At 41.9% G+C, this 15,140-nt stretch overlaps 1 protein-coding gene across 1 annotated transcript; it reads left to right on the top strand.

Moving 5' to 3' along the window:
- Positions 1 to 11,584: 11,584 nt before the first annotated feature.
- Positions 11,585 to 12,862, top strand: LOC105947618 (P2X purinoceptor 7). The gene is made up of 3 exons (XM_031905636.1): positions 11,585 to 11,663; positions 12,056 to 12,375; positions 12,642 to 12,862. The coding sequence occupies exons 1-3, from the start codon at positions 11,661 to 11,663 to the stop codon at positions 12,829 to 12,831; spliced, it is 513 nt and encodes a 170-aa protein (XP_031761496.1). The 5' UTR covers positions 11,585 to 11,660; the 3' UTR covers positions 12,832 to 12,862.
- The last annotated feature ends 2,278 nt before the right edge of the window (positions 12,863 to 15,140 follow it).

Here is a 15,140-nt window from a genome sequence, read left to right as displayed (position 1 = left end):
TTATTTTGCGTTTTTTAACGCAAAAAAGCGTGCGTGCGAAACGCGTTATCTCTATTAGAATCACAAAATTCATCGCTAGGATCTATGTCAATTATCAAATGTAATAAGTTCAAATAAATTTATATTTATATAACATAACATGAATAGGAGTTCATAGATACCAATAAAAATAAATAAATACCTAAAAGAGAAAGCTGCCCATATGAATGAAATTGCATCACTATAGGTAAAAGTCGGGCAAGTCAATTTACCATGATCAGTCGTCACAATCCAAACTGTGCGACACATAACTTAAAATCTCCACACTACCCCACCGTTATTAGCAAAGCGCAATCGCTGTATGCAAAGCTGAAATGTTAATAATCCACCAACGCTATATTACATAGTGTGAGGACTCACAGCTCAAATCATCAAGGTGGAAATATAATATTATCAGAAGGTCATTCAACTGCTGCTACACTAAGGGGCCCATTTACTTACTCACGAACGGGCCGAATGCGTCCGATTGCGTTTTTTTCGTAATGATCGGTATTTTGCGATTTTTTCGGAAAATTATCGCGACTTTTTCATTACCAATACGATTTTTGCAGAAAAACGCGAGTTTTTCGTAGCCATTCTGAAAGTTGCGATTTTTTCGTAGCGTTAAAACTTGCGCAAAACGTCGTGCCTTTTAAGTTTTAACGCTACGAAAAAAGCGCAACTTTTCGCGCAAGTTTTAACGCGACGAAAAAATCGCAACTTTCGGAATGGCTACGAAAAACTCGTGTTTTTTCGCGCAAATCGTATTGGTAACGAAAAAGTCGCGATAATTTCCAAAAAGTCGTAAAGGCGCCGAAAAAATCGCAAAAAATACGAAAAAATCGCAAAACGTTCGTTTCCAATCCGAATTTTTTCCATTCGGACTCGGATTCGACCCATAGTAAATGTGCCCCTAAGTATAACAGCTCACGTCAAATATGGAATTGAGACCATTCGGACATCGTGTACCAAGATGGAAGATCCACTTCACTTCAGAACGCAACAGACGTGCATATATATCACCACGTCTCTCATAAAGAGTGATCCTATCAATGCCCTGTATCTGTAAAAACGATACATCAGAGTTGTTACATTGAACAAAGTGTCTAGCAATAGGGCTATTACTATCCCTTGCAACAATGTTTCGAATGTGTTCATGCATCCTATTCTTGAGAGGACGTGTCGTGCAACCAACGAAATGCTTTCATGCAATTTAGTATATTCACACCATTTTTAATGTATATTTAATTTATTACTGTACAAAAATTATATATATATATACCTATATATTCTTTCCTCAGCTAAACCTTCAATATATATGGCAGACACACAGATACCACGAGCAGGCAATAGTAGATAAAAACAAAGAAGCTTTATTATAGACAATTAGACCACATTATAACCTTACGCATTTCGGGCACTTAGCACTTAAACCAGGAATACAGAATGCACAATATATACCCCATATTCACCAAACACAGGCTCATTAGCCAATCAGATCAACAGGAAAAAAGGTAAAGGACTTTCAATGCAAAGAAAATATACAACGTAAATACTTATATACATACTTCTGGGTTTGAAATCGATACACCATTACAGAAATATTTTTCATAGTAGCAAGAAACATCAAAAGCGGAATTTAGACCTGCAGGCTGCCTAGTCCCCAGTATAAAAATCCATTTTACCTCTCTCTTATTTAAAAGGATAGATAAGTTTCCACCTCTGGGACCCAATGTGACTCGTTCTATTTCTATTACTGAAAGAAAGTTGGAATTGCCATCAGAACAGGAAGAAAAATGTTCAGAGACATTTGTCCCTTTTTGCAATCTTATGTCCAATAAATGTTCCCGAATGCATTCTTTGAGCATTCTAGTAGTTTGACCCACATATTGCTTCCCACAATTCATACAAGATAACAAATAAATAACAACAGCAATTAATATACTGTTTAATATAATATTCTCTATTTGTAATGTGGGAAGCATAGGTACATAGGTACATGTAAGGCATCTATTAGAGCCACATTTGTACATCCCAATCATAGTTAACCATGTGGGAACAGTGGCTGATTTTTGTGAGGTGATCATACTGGGGGCTAAAAGGCTGCCTAGGGATCTACCTTTCCTAGTCACAAATTTACACCCATTTCTTAGAACATTATCCAAAATAGTATCAGTCTTCTTATATATCTGAGAAAATTGTGGACTATATGTAAAAAACCATAAAGGTTCCTTAGAACCAAAAACAGGACCCCCAGTGAATAATGGTGGAACCCATGTGGCCCTCTTCATTGGCTTGGTATTTTTAAACAGCTGAAACCTTGGAGTTCTCAATGCTCTAGAGAAAGCTCTAATAAGATCATGTAAGTCATATATCCTAGCTAACATGCGATCTCTAAGTTCACATGACTGTTCAACAAAATCGTCAAATTCAGAACAGATTCTTCTTAATCTCAAGAACTTACCAACTGGCATATTCTTAATCACATATGGAGGATGTGAAGAAGATGTGTGCAAAATTGTATTTCCAGAACATTGCTTCCTTCCTATATAAAAAAAGGAAAAAACTTTCCCCCCTAAGCCAGTAAAAGTAATATCCAAATAATGGATGGTACCAACATGAGGGTAAACTCATGGGTGAAGCTCAAATTCAAATCATTTTTATTCAAAGAATCAAAAAAGGATCAAATTGCTAGTGTGTATCTTTCCAAATAAACAACAAATCATCAATATAGATAGAGGCTTTATATAAATTCTTTTGATGGTAGATATGTGTATACTCCCACCAGCCCATATAAAGGTTGGTGCAAGAAAGGGTGAATTTAGCGCCCATAGTGTTGCCACTTGACTTGTTATCAAAGGAGAAAAAATTGTAAGTAGGAATCCTATAAAACTCAACAAAACATTTTTTTAAAGAAGAAGTATATGTACTGAATTCATTTCAGTCAAAAGTTATTGCCTGTAAACCCAACTCATGGGGTATACACGAATAGAGAGATGAAACTGTAGCCCAACTATAAGCACTACTCCAAACCACTGATCTTATTATATTCAAAACATGCCCACTGTCCTTGATAAAGCTAGGTAACCGCACAACCAAGGACTGCAGATGGAAATCTACAAATTCAAATAATGGTTCTCCCAATAAGCCAATCCCTGCCACAATGGGCCGCCCTAATGTGTGTCTTATATCTTATGTACTTGGTAAGTAATAGAAAATGGGAGTTACAGGATGAGCAACACATAAATATTCAGCAATTTGATAATCAATCACATTTTCTGAAACACCTTGTTGCACAAACTCAGGAAGAACTCTCTTTAAACAAACTGTGGGATTTTTTGGAAGAATTTCATAAGTTTTATTATCAGAGAGTTGCCCAGCTGCCTCCCTAAGACAGTCTGACTTTACGTATGACAATAGAGGGGTCAGACCTGGGGGAATGAGGATTTGCTGTGTGAGTGCAAGGGGGCTGCTGTTTAGGATCTGGTTATGAATGAGATACAATACATGAAAGGTTCAGAACTGTTACCCCTGATATCACAAGTAAGGAGTCACCTTCTGTTTATTCCGACTGGTACCGAGGGGTCGCCCCATTTAGATATTGCACCTATGACTGAAGGTGGATCTGTATATCTCAGTGTGGGGACTAATCTGCCTAAAAACCGCCAGTTACAATGGAGGTTTAATACCAGCACTATGATTGCATATGGAATTACTGGAGGCTCTCCCATTTATTTTGGACATGCTCCCTGTACGAAAACACAACTCTCCGGCTGGACAATCTCACCGCCGCAGATACGGGGGAAATATTCACTCACTGTAACCAACCTGGGCACTGGAACAGTACAAACTGGATCAGCGTATCTCACAGTTAACAGTAAGTACTGATACATGCATGATTCTAAATGATTGAGCCTTTAGCTTGTAAGCACTGTAGAGGATAAATGTACTAAAAAGTTGTTTCTGCAAAGAAATATCATGCAATTTACTATAATTCACAATTTTTCAATGTCAAAATGCGGAAAAGTATGTTCCCAGCAAGAACTACCCAGCCATTCTTGAGGGGGCATTTACTAAACCATCATGACTTTTTTCAGGTTGGAAAAGTGATGGGAAAAAATGATAATGATTTATTATGCAACAAAACTGCAACAATTCCGAATTCAAAAACACTCCAGCTAAAACAATATAGAAGTCAATGGCAGATGTCCCTTTTACAATTGGAAGATCTTTCCTATTTGCATCGCGAGGTTTTTTGACACTAGCTTTTGTGTGACAATACAAAAACATTTCTCGAATTTTCTACAACTTTTTTTTATTGTGCTTTCTCAGTTCAGATCTTTTGCATTTTCACAAAAAAATGTTTTTGCCATTTCGCAAAAAAAAGGACAAAAAAAACGGAAGCTACTGAGACCAAGCGAAAATGGCAGCTGCAATCTTAAACAGAGAGAGCTTCTAGGGCTGTTTGCAGGACATTCATTGAACTATCCGGGACAGCGGGGTGCGCTTGCTGGACCCGAGTGCTCCAGCTCCGGCTCGTTCTGTGGCTCTGCTTCTTATGCGGCTCCTAGTACATCGGCAACAGGCCCTTTTATAAGGTTGTGCCCGTGCGTACGTGTGATGTCAACGGGGTGCAACCTTATAAAAGGGCCTGTCGCCGCCATACAAGGAGCCGCATAAGAAGCAGAGCCACAGAAGAAGAAGCAGCATCTATGGGGGGCACTGTCTATTGGAGGTACTGTCTATGGGGGCAATTGAGGGCTACTGTGTATTGGAGTACTGTCTATGGGGGCACTGTATATGGGGGCTACTGTGTATGGGGGAAATTGGGGGCTACTGTGTATGGGGGCACTGTGTATGGGGGCTACTGTCTATGGGGGCTACTGTGTATGGGGGCAACTGTCTATGGGGGCACTGTCTATGGGGGCAATTGGGGGCACTTTATATGGGGGCATTGTGTATGGGGGGTACTTTCTATGGGGGCACTGTGTATGGGGGCTACTGTCTGTGGGGCAATTGAGGGCACTATCTATGTGGTCTATTGGGGCACTGTCTATGGGGTCAATTGGGGGCACTGTCTATGAAGGCACTGTGTATGGGGGGCACTGTGTATGGGGGAACTGTCTATGGGGTACTGTGTATGGGGGTACTGTCTATTGGGCCATTGGGGGCACTATTTCAACTATATAAAAAATGAATTTAAAAAATAGGGTGTGGTAATTGGGGCATGGCCACAGAAGTGGCCGTGGTGAAAAAATTGCATTGCTGTGCGCGCCAAATCTTTTTGTCCCTCTTTTGATTTTTCAAATGTTGGGAGGTATGTAAATGTAAAACATATATGTGGAAATGAGTTTATTCAAATTTATACAAATAAAAAAAAAGTTTTAGTAAATGTGCCCCTTGTCTACCTGACTTAATCCCTCATAAATTGCTGCTGCCACATTCACAACTATCCTTCCACTCCATAAGAGCTCTACATGTGCTGCCTAGAGTAGCAATTATGGCTGCTCCCTGGAACACTTTGTGCTTCTAGACTATAGCATACTGTAAATAGTTGCTCCTCACTTGCATACAGCAGTGCCTGCATTTGGCCAGATTGCATAAAAATTATGCTGGAGGCGGATGGCATACCCCCCAACTGTCCCGCTTTTAACGGTTTTTACAGCGCATCCTGCTGTCCCGGATTGTATAATGAATGTCCCGCATTAAGGAAATGCAGAACATTCATTAAAGGACCAGTAACACCATTTAGTCATAAAAGCCCAAAACAATCAACTTACAGTTTTAACTTGAAATGCTCTGCTGCATGCTGGTTTCCTATAATGGATGAGTAAAAAATCCAATTCGCCGTTTTCTGTGATGAATATTGAGTCTTCGCCATCTTGAAGGGCCAGCAAGCTTCTTCTCTGATACGTGCGCGCTGCCGAGACCTTCTTCCTGGTTTTCAGTTTGAAAAGCCCGCCTTCGTGACGTCACACGTGACGTCACTTCCGGAAGTGACGTCGCTTAGCAACCGGCTAAGTTGTCAGCAACCGCTCCTCTCACTTCACTTTCTCCTCGGCGCTTGAAGGGATCGGTTTCCTTGCAGGGTCTCCTGGCATCCCTTTTCTTCCAGGTTGATTTTCAGCTTGTGTTGCAGCTTGTTTTTTCCTGCTGACCGGTCTCTTCAATCGGCAGTGTATTTTCAGCGCTTCATTCTTAGTGCTGCAGCATTCCCCACTGATCTGAGGTCTGTTATTCTTGTGACATTTTTTGGGGGGGGGTTCCACTTGTGTTGTGTTGGCACAGCTCTGGGGGTCTGTAAATATTGAAAACTGAGCGGGGAGCCACATGGTCTGGGGTCTGCAATTATTTTATATATGGAGGGGCACAGCTCTGGGGGGTCCTGAAACTATTTTTTACATATATCTGCGGGCAGCCACATGGTCTGGGGTCTGCAATTATTTTATATATGGAGGGGCACAGCTCTGGGGGGTCCTGAAACTATTATTATTACATAAATCTGCGGGCAGCCACATGGTCTGGGGTCTGCAATTATTTTATATATGGAGGGGCACAGCTCTGGGGGGTCCTGAAACTATTATTATTACATATATCTGCGGGCAGCCACATGGTCTGGGGTCTGCAATTATTTTATATATGGAGGGGCACAGCTCTGGGGGGTCCTGAAACTATTATTATTACATATATCTGCGGGCAGCCACATGGTCTGGGGTCTGCAATTATTTTATATATGGAGGGGCACAGCTCTGGGGGGTCCTGAAACTATTATTATTACATATATCTGCGGGCAGCCACATGGTCTGGGGTCTGCAATTATTTTATATATGGAGGGGCACAGCTCTGGGGGGTCCTGAAACTATTATTATTACATATATCTGCGGGCAGCCACATGGTCTGGGGTCTGCAATTATTTTATATATGGAGGGGCACAGCTCTGGGGAGTCCTGAAACTATTATTATTACATAAATCTGCGGGCAGCCACATGGTCTGGGGTCTGCAATTATTTTATATATGGAGGGGCACAGCTCTGGGGGGTCCTGATACTATTATTATTACATATATCTGCGGGCAGCCACATGGTCTGGGGTCTGCAATTATTTTATATATGGAGGGGCACAGCTCTGGGGGGTCCTGAAACTATTTTTTACATAAATCTGCGGGCAGCCACATGGTCTGGGGTCTGCAAATATTTTATATATGGAGGGGCACAGCTCTGGGGGGTCCTGAAACTATTATTATTACATATATCTGCGGGCAGCCACATGGTCTGGGGTCTGCAATTATTTTATATATGGAGGGGCACAGCTCTGGGGGGTCCTGAAACTATTATTATTACATATATCTGCGAGGAGCCACAAGGTCTGGTGTCGGCTGAACCTGTCATTGTCTGGGGTCGGCTGATCCTGTCAGTGTCGGCTAATCCTGTCATTGTCTGGGGTCTGCTATTATTATAAGTGTGCCGCAGGGGAATACACATTTGGGGTTTGTAAATCCTATTGCTGCATCTGATGGGGGTCACAGCTCTGGGGTGTCCTGATACTATTATTATATATATCTGCGAGGAGCCACAAGGTCTGGGGTCTGCAATTATTTCATATATGGAGGGGGGCGCAGCTCTGGGGTGTCCTAATACTATTATTATATTTTCAGCAGGGAGCTACAACGTCTGGGGTCTGCAATTATTTCATATATGGAGGGGTCCACAGCTCTGGGGTGTCCTGATACTATTATTACATATATCTGCGGGGAGCCACAAGGTCTGATGTATACAAATATTTCATATATGGAGGGGTCCACAGCTCTGGGGTGTCCTGATACTATTATTACATATATCTGCGAGGAGCCACAAGGTCTGAGGTATACAAATATTTCATATATGGAGGGGGCACAGCTCTGGGGTGTCCTGATACTATTATTGTTACATATATCTGCGAGGAGCCACACGGTCTGGGGTCTGCAATTATTTCATATATGGAGGGGGCACAGCTCTGGGGGGTCCTGATACTATTATTACATATATCTGCGGGGAGCCACAAGGCCTGAGGTATACAATTATTTCATATATGGAGGGGTCCACAGCTCTGGGGTGTCCTGATACTATTATTACATATATCTGCGGGGAGCCACAAGGTCTGATGTATACAAATATTTCATATATGGAGGGGTCCACAGCTCTGGGGTGTCCTGATACTATTATTACATATATCTGCGGGGAGCCACAAGGTCTGATGTATACAAATATTTCATATATGGAGGGGTCCACAGCTCTGGGGTGTCCTGATACTATTATTACATATATCTGCGAGGAGCCACAAGGCCCGAGGTATACAAATATTTCATATATGGAGGGGTCCACAGCTCTGGGGTGTCCTGATACTATTATTATTACATATATCTGCGAGGAGCCACAAGGTCTGGGGTCGGCTGAACCTGTCATTGTCTGGGGTCGGCTGATCCTGTCAGTGTCGGCTAATCCTGTCATTGTCTGGGGTCTGCTATTATTATAAGTGTGCCGCAGGGGAATACACATTTGGGGTTTGTAAATCCTATTGCTGCATCTGATGGGGGTCACAGCTCTGGGGTGTCCTGATACTATTATTACATATATCTGTGGGGAGCCACAAGGCCTGAGGTATACAATTATTTCATATATGGAGGGGTCCACAGCTCTGGGGTGTCCTGATACTATTATTATATATATCTGCGGGGAGCCACAAGGCCTGAGGTATACAATTATTTCATATATGGAGGGGTCCACAGCTCTGGGGTGTCCTGATACTATTATTATTACATATATCTGCGAGGAGCCACAAGGCCTGAGGTATACAATTATTTCATATATGGAGGGGTCCACAGCTCTGGGGTGTCCTGATACTATTATTATTACATAAATCTGCGGGCAGCCACATGGTCTGGGGTCTGCAATTATTTTATATATGGAGGGGCACAGCTCTGGGGGGTCCTGAAACTATTATTATTACATAAATCTGCGGGCAGCCACATGGTCTGGGGTCTGCAAATATTTTATATATGGAGGGGCACAGCTCTGGGGGGTCCTGAAACTATTATTATTACATATATCTGCGGGCAGCCACATGGTCTGGGGTCTGCAAATATTTTATATATGGAGGGGCACAGCTCTGGGGGGTCCTGAAACTATTATTATTACATATATCTGCGGGCAGCCACATGGTCTGGGGTCTGCAAATATTTTATATATGGAGGGGCACAGCTCTGGGGGGTCCTGAAACTATTATTATTACATATATCTGCGGGCAGCCACATGGTCTGGGGTCTGCAAATATTTTATATATGGAGGGGCACAGCTCTGGGGGGTCCTGATACTATTATTACATATATCTGCGGGGAGCCACAAGGCCTGAGGTATACAATTATTTCATATATGGAGGGGTCCACAGCTCTGGGGTGTCCTGATACTATTATTATATATATCTGCGGGGAGCCACAAGGCCTGAGGTATACAATTATTTCATATATGGAGGGGTCCACAGCTCTGGGGTGTCCTGATACTATTATTACATATATCTGCGGGGAGCCACAAGGTCTGATGTATACAAATATTTCATATATGGAGGGGTCCACAGCTCTGGGGTGTCCTGATACTATTATTACATATATCTGCGGGGAGCCACAAGGTCTGATGTATACAAATATTTCATATATGGAGGGGTCCACAGCTCTGGGGTGTCCTGATACTATTATTACATATATCTGCGAGGAGCCACAAGGCCCGAGGTATACAAATATTTCATATATGGAGGGGTCCACAGCTCTGGGGTGTCCTGATACTATTATTATTACATATATCTGCGAGGAGCCACAAGGTCTGGGGTCGGCTGAACCTGTCATTGTCTGGGGTCGGCTGATCCTGTCAGTGTCGGCTAATCCTGTCATTGTCTGGGGTCTGCTATTATTATAAGTGTGCCGCAGGGGAATACACATTTGGGGTTTGTAAATCCTATTGCTGCATCTGATGGGGGTCACAGCTCTGGGGTGTCCTGATACTATTATTACATATATCTGTGGGGAGCCACAAGGCCTGAGGTATACAATTATTTCATATATGGAGGGGTCCACAGCTCTGGGGTGTCCTGATACTATTATTATATATATCTGCGGGGAGCCACAAGGCCTGAGGTATACAATTATTTCATATATGGAGGGGTCCACAGCTCTGGGGTGTCCTGATACTATTATTATTACATATATCTGCGAGGAGCCACAAGGCCTGAGGTATACAATTATTTCATATATGGAGGGGTCCACAGCTCTGGGGTGTCCTGATACTATTATTATTACATAAATCTGCGGGCAGCCACATGGTCTGGGGTCTGCAATTATTTTATATATGGAGGGGCACAGCTCTGGGGGGTCCTGAAACTATTATTATTACATAAATCTGCGGGCAGCCACATGGTCTGGGGTCTGCAAATATTTTATATATGGAGGGGCACAGCTCTGGGGGGTCCTGAAACTATTATTATTACATATATCTGCGGGCAGCCACATGGTCTGGGGTCTGCAAATATTTTATATATGGAGGGGCACAGCTCTGGGGGGTCCTGAAACTATTATTATTACATATATCTGCGGGCAGCCACATGGTCTGGGGTCTGCAAATATTTTATATATGGAGGGGCACAGCTCTGGGGGGTCCTGATACTATTATTACATATATCTGCGGGGAGCCACAAGGCCTGAGGTATACAATTATTTCATATATGGAGGGGTCCACAGCTCTGGGGTGTCCTGATACTATTATTATATATATCTGCGGGGAGCCACAAGGCCTGAGGTATACAATTATTTCATATATGGAGGGGTCCACAGCTCTGGGGTGTCCTGATACTATTATTACATATATCTGCGGGGAGCCACAAGGTCTGATGTATACAAATATTTCATATATGGAGGGGTCCACAGCTCTGGGGTGTCCTGATACTATTATTACATATATCTGCGGGGAGCCACAAGGCCTGAGGTATACAATTATTTCATATATGGAGGGGCACAGCTCTGGGGGGTCCTGATACTATTATTATTACATATATCTGCGGGCAGCCACATGGTCTGGGGTCTGCAATTATTTTATATATGGAGGGGCACAGCTCTGGGGTGTCTTGATACTATTATTATTACATATATCTGCGGGGAGCCACAAGGTCTGGGGTCTGCAATTATTTTATTTATGGAGGGGGCGCAGCTCTGGGGTGTCCTGATACTATTATTATATATATCTGCGGGGAGCCACAAGGCCTGAGGTATACAAATATTTCATATATGGAGGGGTCCACAGCTCTGGGGTGTCCTGATACTATTATTACATATATCTGCGGGGAGCCACAAGGTCTGAGGTCTGCAAATATTTCATATATGGAGGGGGAGCCACAAGGTATGGGCTGTGGGGGAATGGCTGCTGAAGGGAAATGCTGGGGGACAGGTATGGGATGATTGAGGGAAAGGCCCTGTTATCATGGAAATCATTATTTGCAATATATACTGTTAGTATTGTGAAATTTGTTATTCATATCTTCATATACTCTTCATTATTTAGATTAGGGCACCAAAGAAGATAATTATATCGAGTGAAAATCACCCGGAATCACAAAGAACAAACATGGTCAGTGTATACTTGTCTAAATCTATATATATGCTTATTGTTGAAAATTATTTTCAGCACTGATTCAGGCCACTAACTTGTCTTACAGAAATCTTCACATATAGTAATGCTCACTATTACCAACACTAGTTTTCCATAATTCTGCCATTACGTCCTGATATACAGTTCATTTTTCCATTATAAGTGCTGTTGTATGACACGGCTCTTTACAGATATTATACTTCATTCCCACCATTCCCTACTTCTGCGGAGTTAGCACATTCACATACCCCACTTTGTGTGCACTTTGTAGTTTAGTGAATAGCAGATCATTTGAAACAGAATTTTCCTTGTTGCAAATCTGAATCAGTTCAGACTAACCAGTGTTTTCATTTTTTTTTCCTGTTATATAGCAATCCCAAGGGCACATTGACCCCACGTGTTTTGGCAATGAGCCTGTCCGAGACAAACCGACTGTACGTCGCCAAAGCTCAAGAACAGAAAATCGTGTTGGGACAAATACATGGTGTACATGCGGGAATTGCATGCCAATGAAGACAGAAGAAGAATCCTACTGTTGCATGGAGCTATCAAACAAGAAATATCTACAAGACGGTTGCATCTGCCATAGCAGAAAATTTAGAAGACAATGTCTAAAAAAAACCCATCTTGAATTTTTGCTAACTTTTTGGAACCTGCAAGGCCCCACAAATGAAATAAGCTGCAAAAACAGGTATGGTCAAAATTATTTTACAGCTACTCTAATTTTTAAAATAATAATTAGATAAAGGTTACGGGTATAATTTGAGGATTATCACATGGGAACTCTGCATTTTGGTGTGGTTTCCTTTTATAAATATAAGTATTTGTGAAGGGCGTAAGTTCATGTGCAAACTATTCCAAATGTTTTTTTCCACTCAATGGAAATATGGAATATGGTCCATCAATGCCCCTATTTTTTAATCATTTTTAACGCTTATATATTTCTTTCTTCCACAGAAAATTAAGACAGACTGCATATCGGTCATTTATCGCCTGGATTTATGGCTACTTAGGCCGCAACAATAGGAAACCTATACCGGCCTGTGTAGTCCAGAAAGTGCGCAACACTTTCCCAGACCCTGAAGGACGTTACAGGGGATTTTTGCGGCCATTTGATTTTAATGCTTTTGATATGGCTTTGGGGTGATCATTGTTTTTATTGCTTGTTTATTTTTCAATGCTGGTTGTTCTTTTTGTTTTAAATATTTTCTATTTCTTTTAAATAAACAAAAAACCACACAAACATCACATGTATTTGTTTTTCTTTTATGACGCTGTGACACCACAACACCAGATTAATAATCATATGTAAACATATGTACAGAAATATTATTATTGTATCTGTAAAGTACCAATTACATCACCAATTAAGAGCTAACCACAGGTCTATGGTCAACAATTACTATTAGTGCATGGAGTGGGGAGCCCAGGGGTCTATAGTTACTATATGTGCATAGAGTAGGGGGGGGGCACAGGAGGTTATTTGACTATTACTACTAGTGCATAGAGCGGTGGGCTTCAGTGCAACTTATTGTGGAAAGTGCATAGAGCAGGGGGCTTATGTAGGGTCTGCTATTCGTATTAGCATACGGGGCGGGGGGGCCATTGGTCTGGGGTCTATTTCTAGTTATTTAACTAGTTATTTATTTATTTATCAAGTGCATAAAGCGGGAGGGACAGTTATTTCTATAAAGTGCATAGTGTCGGGGGGCCAGTTATTTCTATAAAGTGCATAGAGCGGGAGGGCCAGTTATTTTTATAAAGTGCATAGAGTGGGAGGAACAGTTATTTTTACAAAGTGCATAGTGTCGGGGGGCCAGTTATTTCTATAAAGTGCATAAAGCGGGAGGGACAGTTATTTATACAAAGTGCATAGTGTGGGGGGACCAGTTATTTTTACAAAGTGCATAGAGCGGGGGGCCATTAATTTCTATAAAGTGCATAAAGCGGGAGGGACAGTTATTTATACAAAGTGCATAGAGCGGGGGCCTTATGTAGGGTCTGGGGTCTGCTATTCGTATTAGCGTACGGGGCGAGGGGGGCCATTGGTCTGGGCTCTATTTCTATCAGTTTTATTACAAAAGGGGGCAATTTGTTCCTTATAATACACAAGTTTCACAAAGTAAAGTACATTGGAACACACATCAAACATCAGTAAGCAACAATTGTACATCATGACATTCATTTTTATAGATATTAACTTATGTATTATAAAGAATAAATAACCCTTTGTAGTAAAATCAGTTTGTGCAGCAGAGCCACGGGTCTTGGGTCCAAAACTATCAGTGCACTGAGCAGGCAGGGGGCCACAGGACTGGGGTCTACTATAATTATTACTGCATAAAGCGGGGGTCCCAGTTATTTTTATAAAGTGCATAGAGCGGGGGGGGCCAGTTATTTCTATAAAGTGCATAGAGCGGGAGGGCCAGTTATTTTTACAAAGTGCATAGTGTCGGGGGGCCCAGTTATTTCTATAAAGTGCATAGAGTGGGAGGGACAGTTATTTTTACAAAGTGCATAGAGTGGGAGGAACAGTTATTTTTACAAAGTGCATAGTGTCGGGGGACAGTTATTTCTATAAAGTGCATAGAGCGGGAGGGCCAGTTATTTCTATAAAGTACATAGAGCGGGAGGGACAGTTATTTTTACAAAGTGCATAGTATCGGGGGGCCCAGTTATTTTTATAAAGTGCATAGAGTGGGAGGAACAGTTATTTTTACAAAGTGCATAGTGTCGGGGGGCCATTAATTTCTATAAAGTGCATAAAGCGGGAGGGACAGTTATTTATACAAAGTGCATAGAGCGGGGGCCTTATGTAGGGTCTGGGGTCTGCTATTCGTATTAGCGTACGGGGCGAGGGGGGCCATTGGTCTGGGCTCTATTTCTATCAGTTTTATTACAAAAGGGGGCAATTTGTTCCTTATAATACACAAGTTTCACAAAGTAAAGTACATTGGAACACACATCAAACATCAGTAAGCAACAATTGTACATCATGACATTCATTTTTATAGATATTAACTTATGTATTATAAAGAATAAATAACCCTTTGTAGTAAAATCAGTTTGTGCAGCAGAGCCACGGGTCTTGGGTCCAAAACTATCAGTGCACTGAGCAGGCAGGGGGCCACAGGACTGGGGTCTACTATAATTATTACTGCATAAAGCGGGGGTCCCAGTTATTTTTATAAAGTGCATAGAGCGGGGGGAGCCAGTTATTTCTATAAAGTGCATAGAGCGGGAGGGCCAGTTATTTCTATAAAGTGCATAGAGCGGGAGGGCCAGTTATTTTTACAAAGTGCATAGTGTCGGGGGGCCCAGTTATTTCTATAAAGTGCATAGAGTGGGAGGAACAGTTATTTTTACAAAGTGCATAGTGTCGGGGGGACCAGTTATTTTTACAAAGTGCATAGAGCGGGGGGCCAGTTATTTTTACAAAGTGCATAGAGCGGGGGG

Source organism: Xenopus tropicalis, chromosome 7 (assembly GCF_000004195.4).
Source record: "Xenopus tropicalis strain Nigerian chromosome 7, UCB_Xtro_10.0, whole genome shotgun sequence".
NCBI lineage: Eukaryota > Metazoa > Chordata > Amphibia > Anura > Pipidae > Xenopus > Xenopus tropicalis.
This window is presented reverse-complemented; position numbering and strand designations above follow the sequence as displayed.

What these genes read in the sequence shown, in the direction of transcription:
- LOC105947618 (XM_031905636.1), top strand. An exon ending in GAAATAAGCTGCAAAAACAG is followed by an intron (nt 12,376 to 12,641) that starts GTATGGTCAAAA and finishes TTTCTTCCACAG; the next exon opens with AAAATTAAGACAGACTGCAT.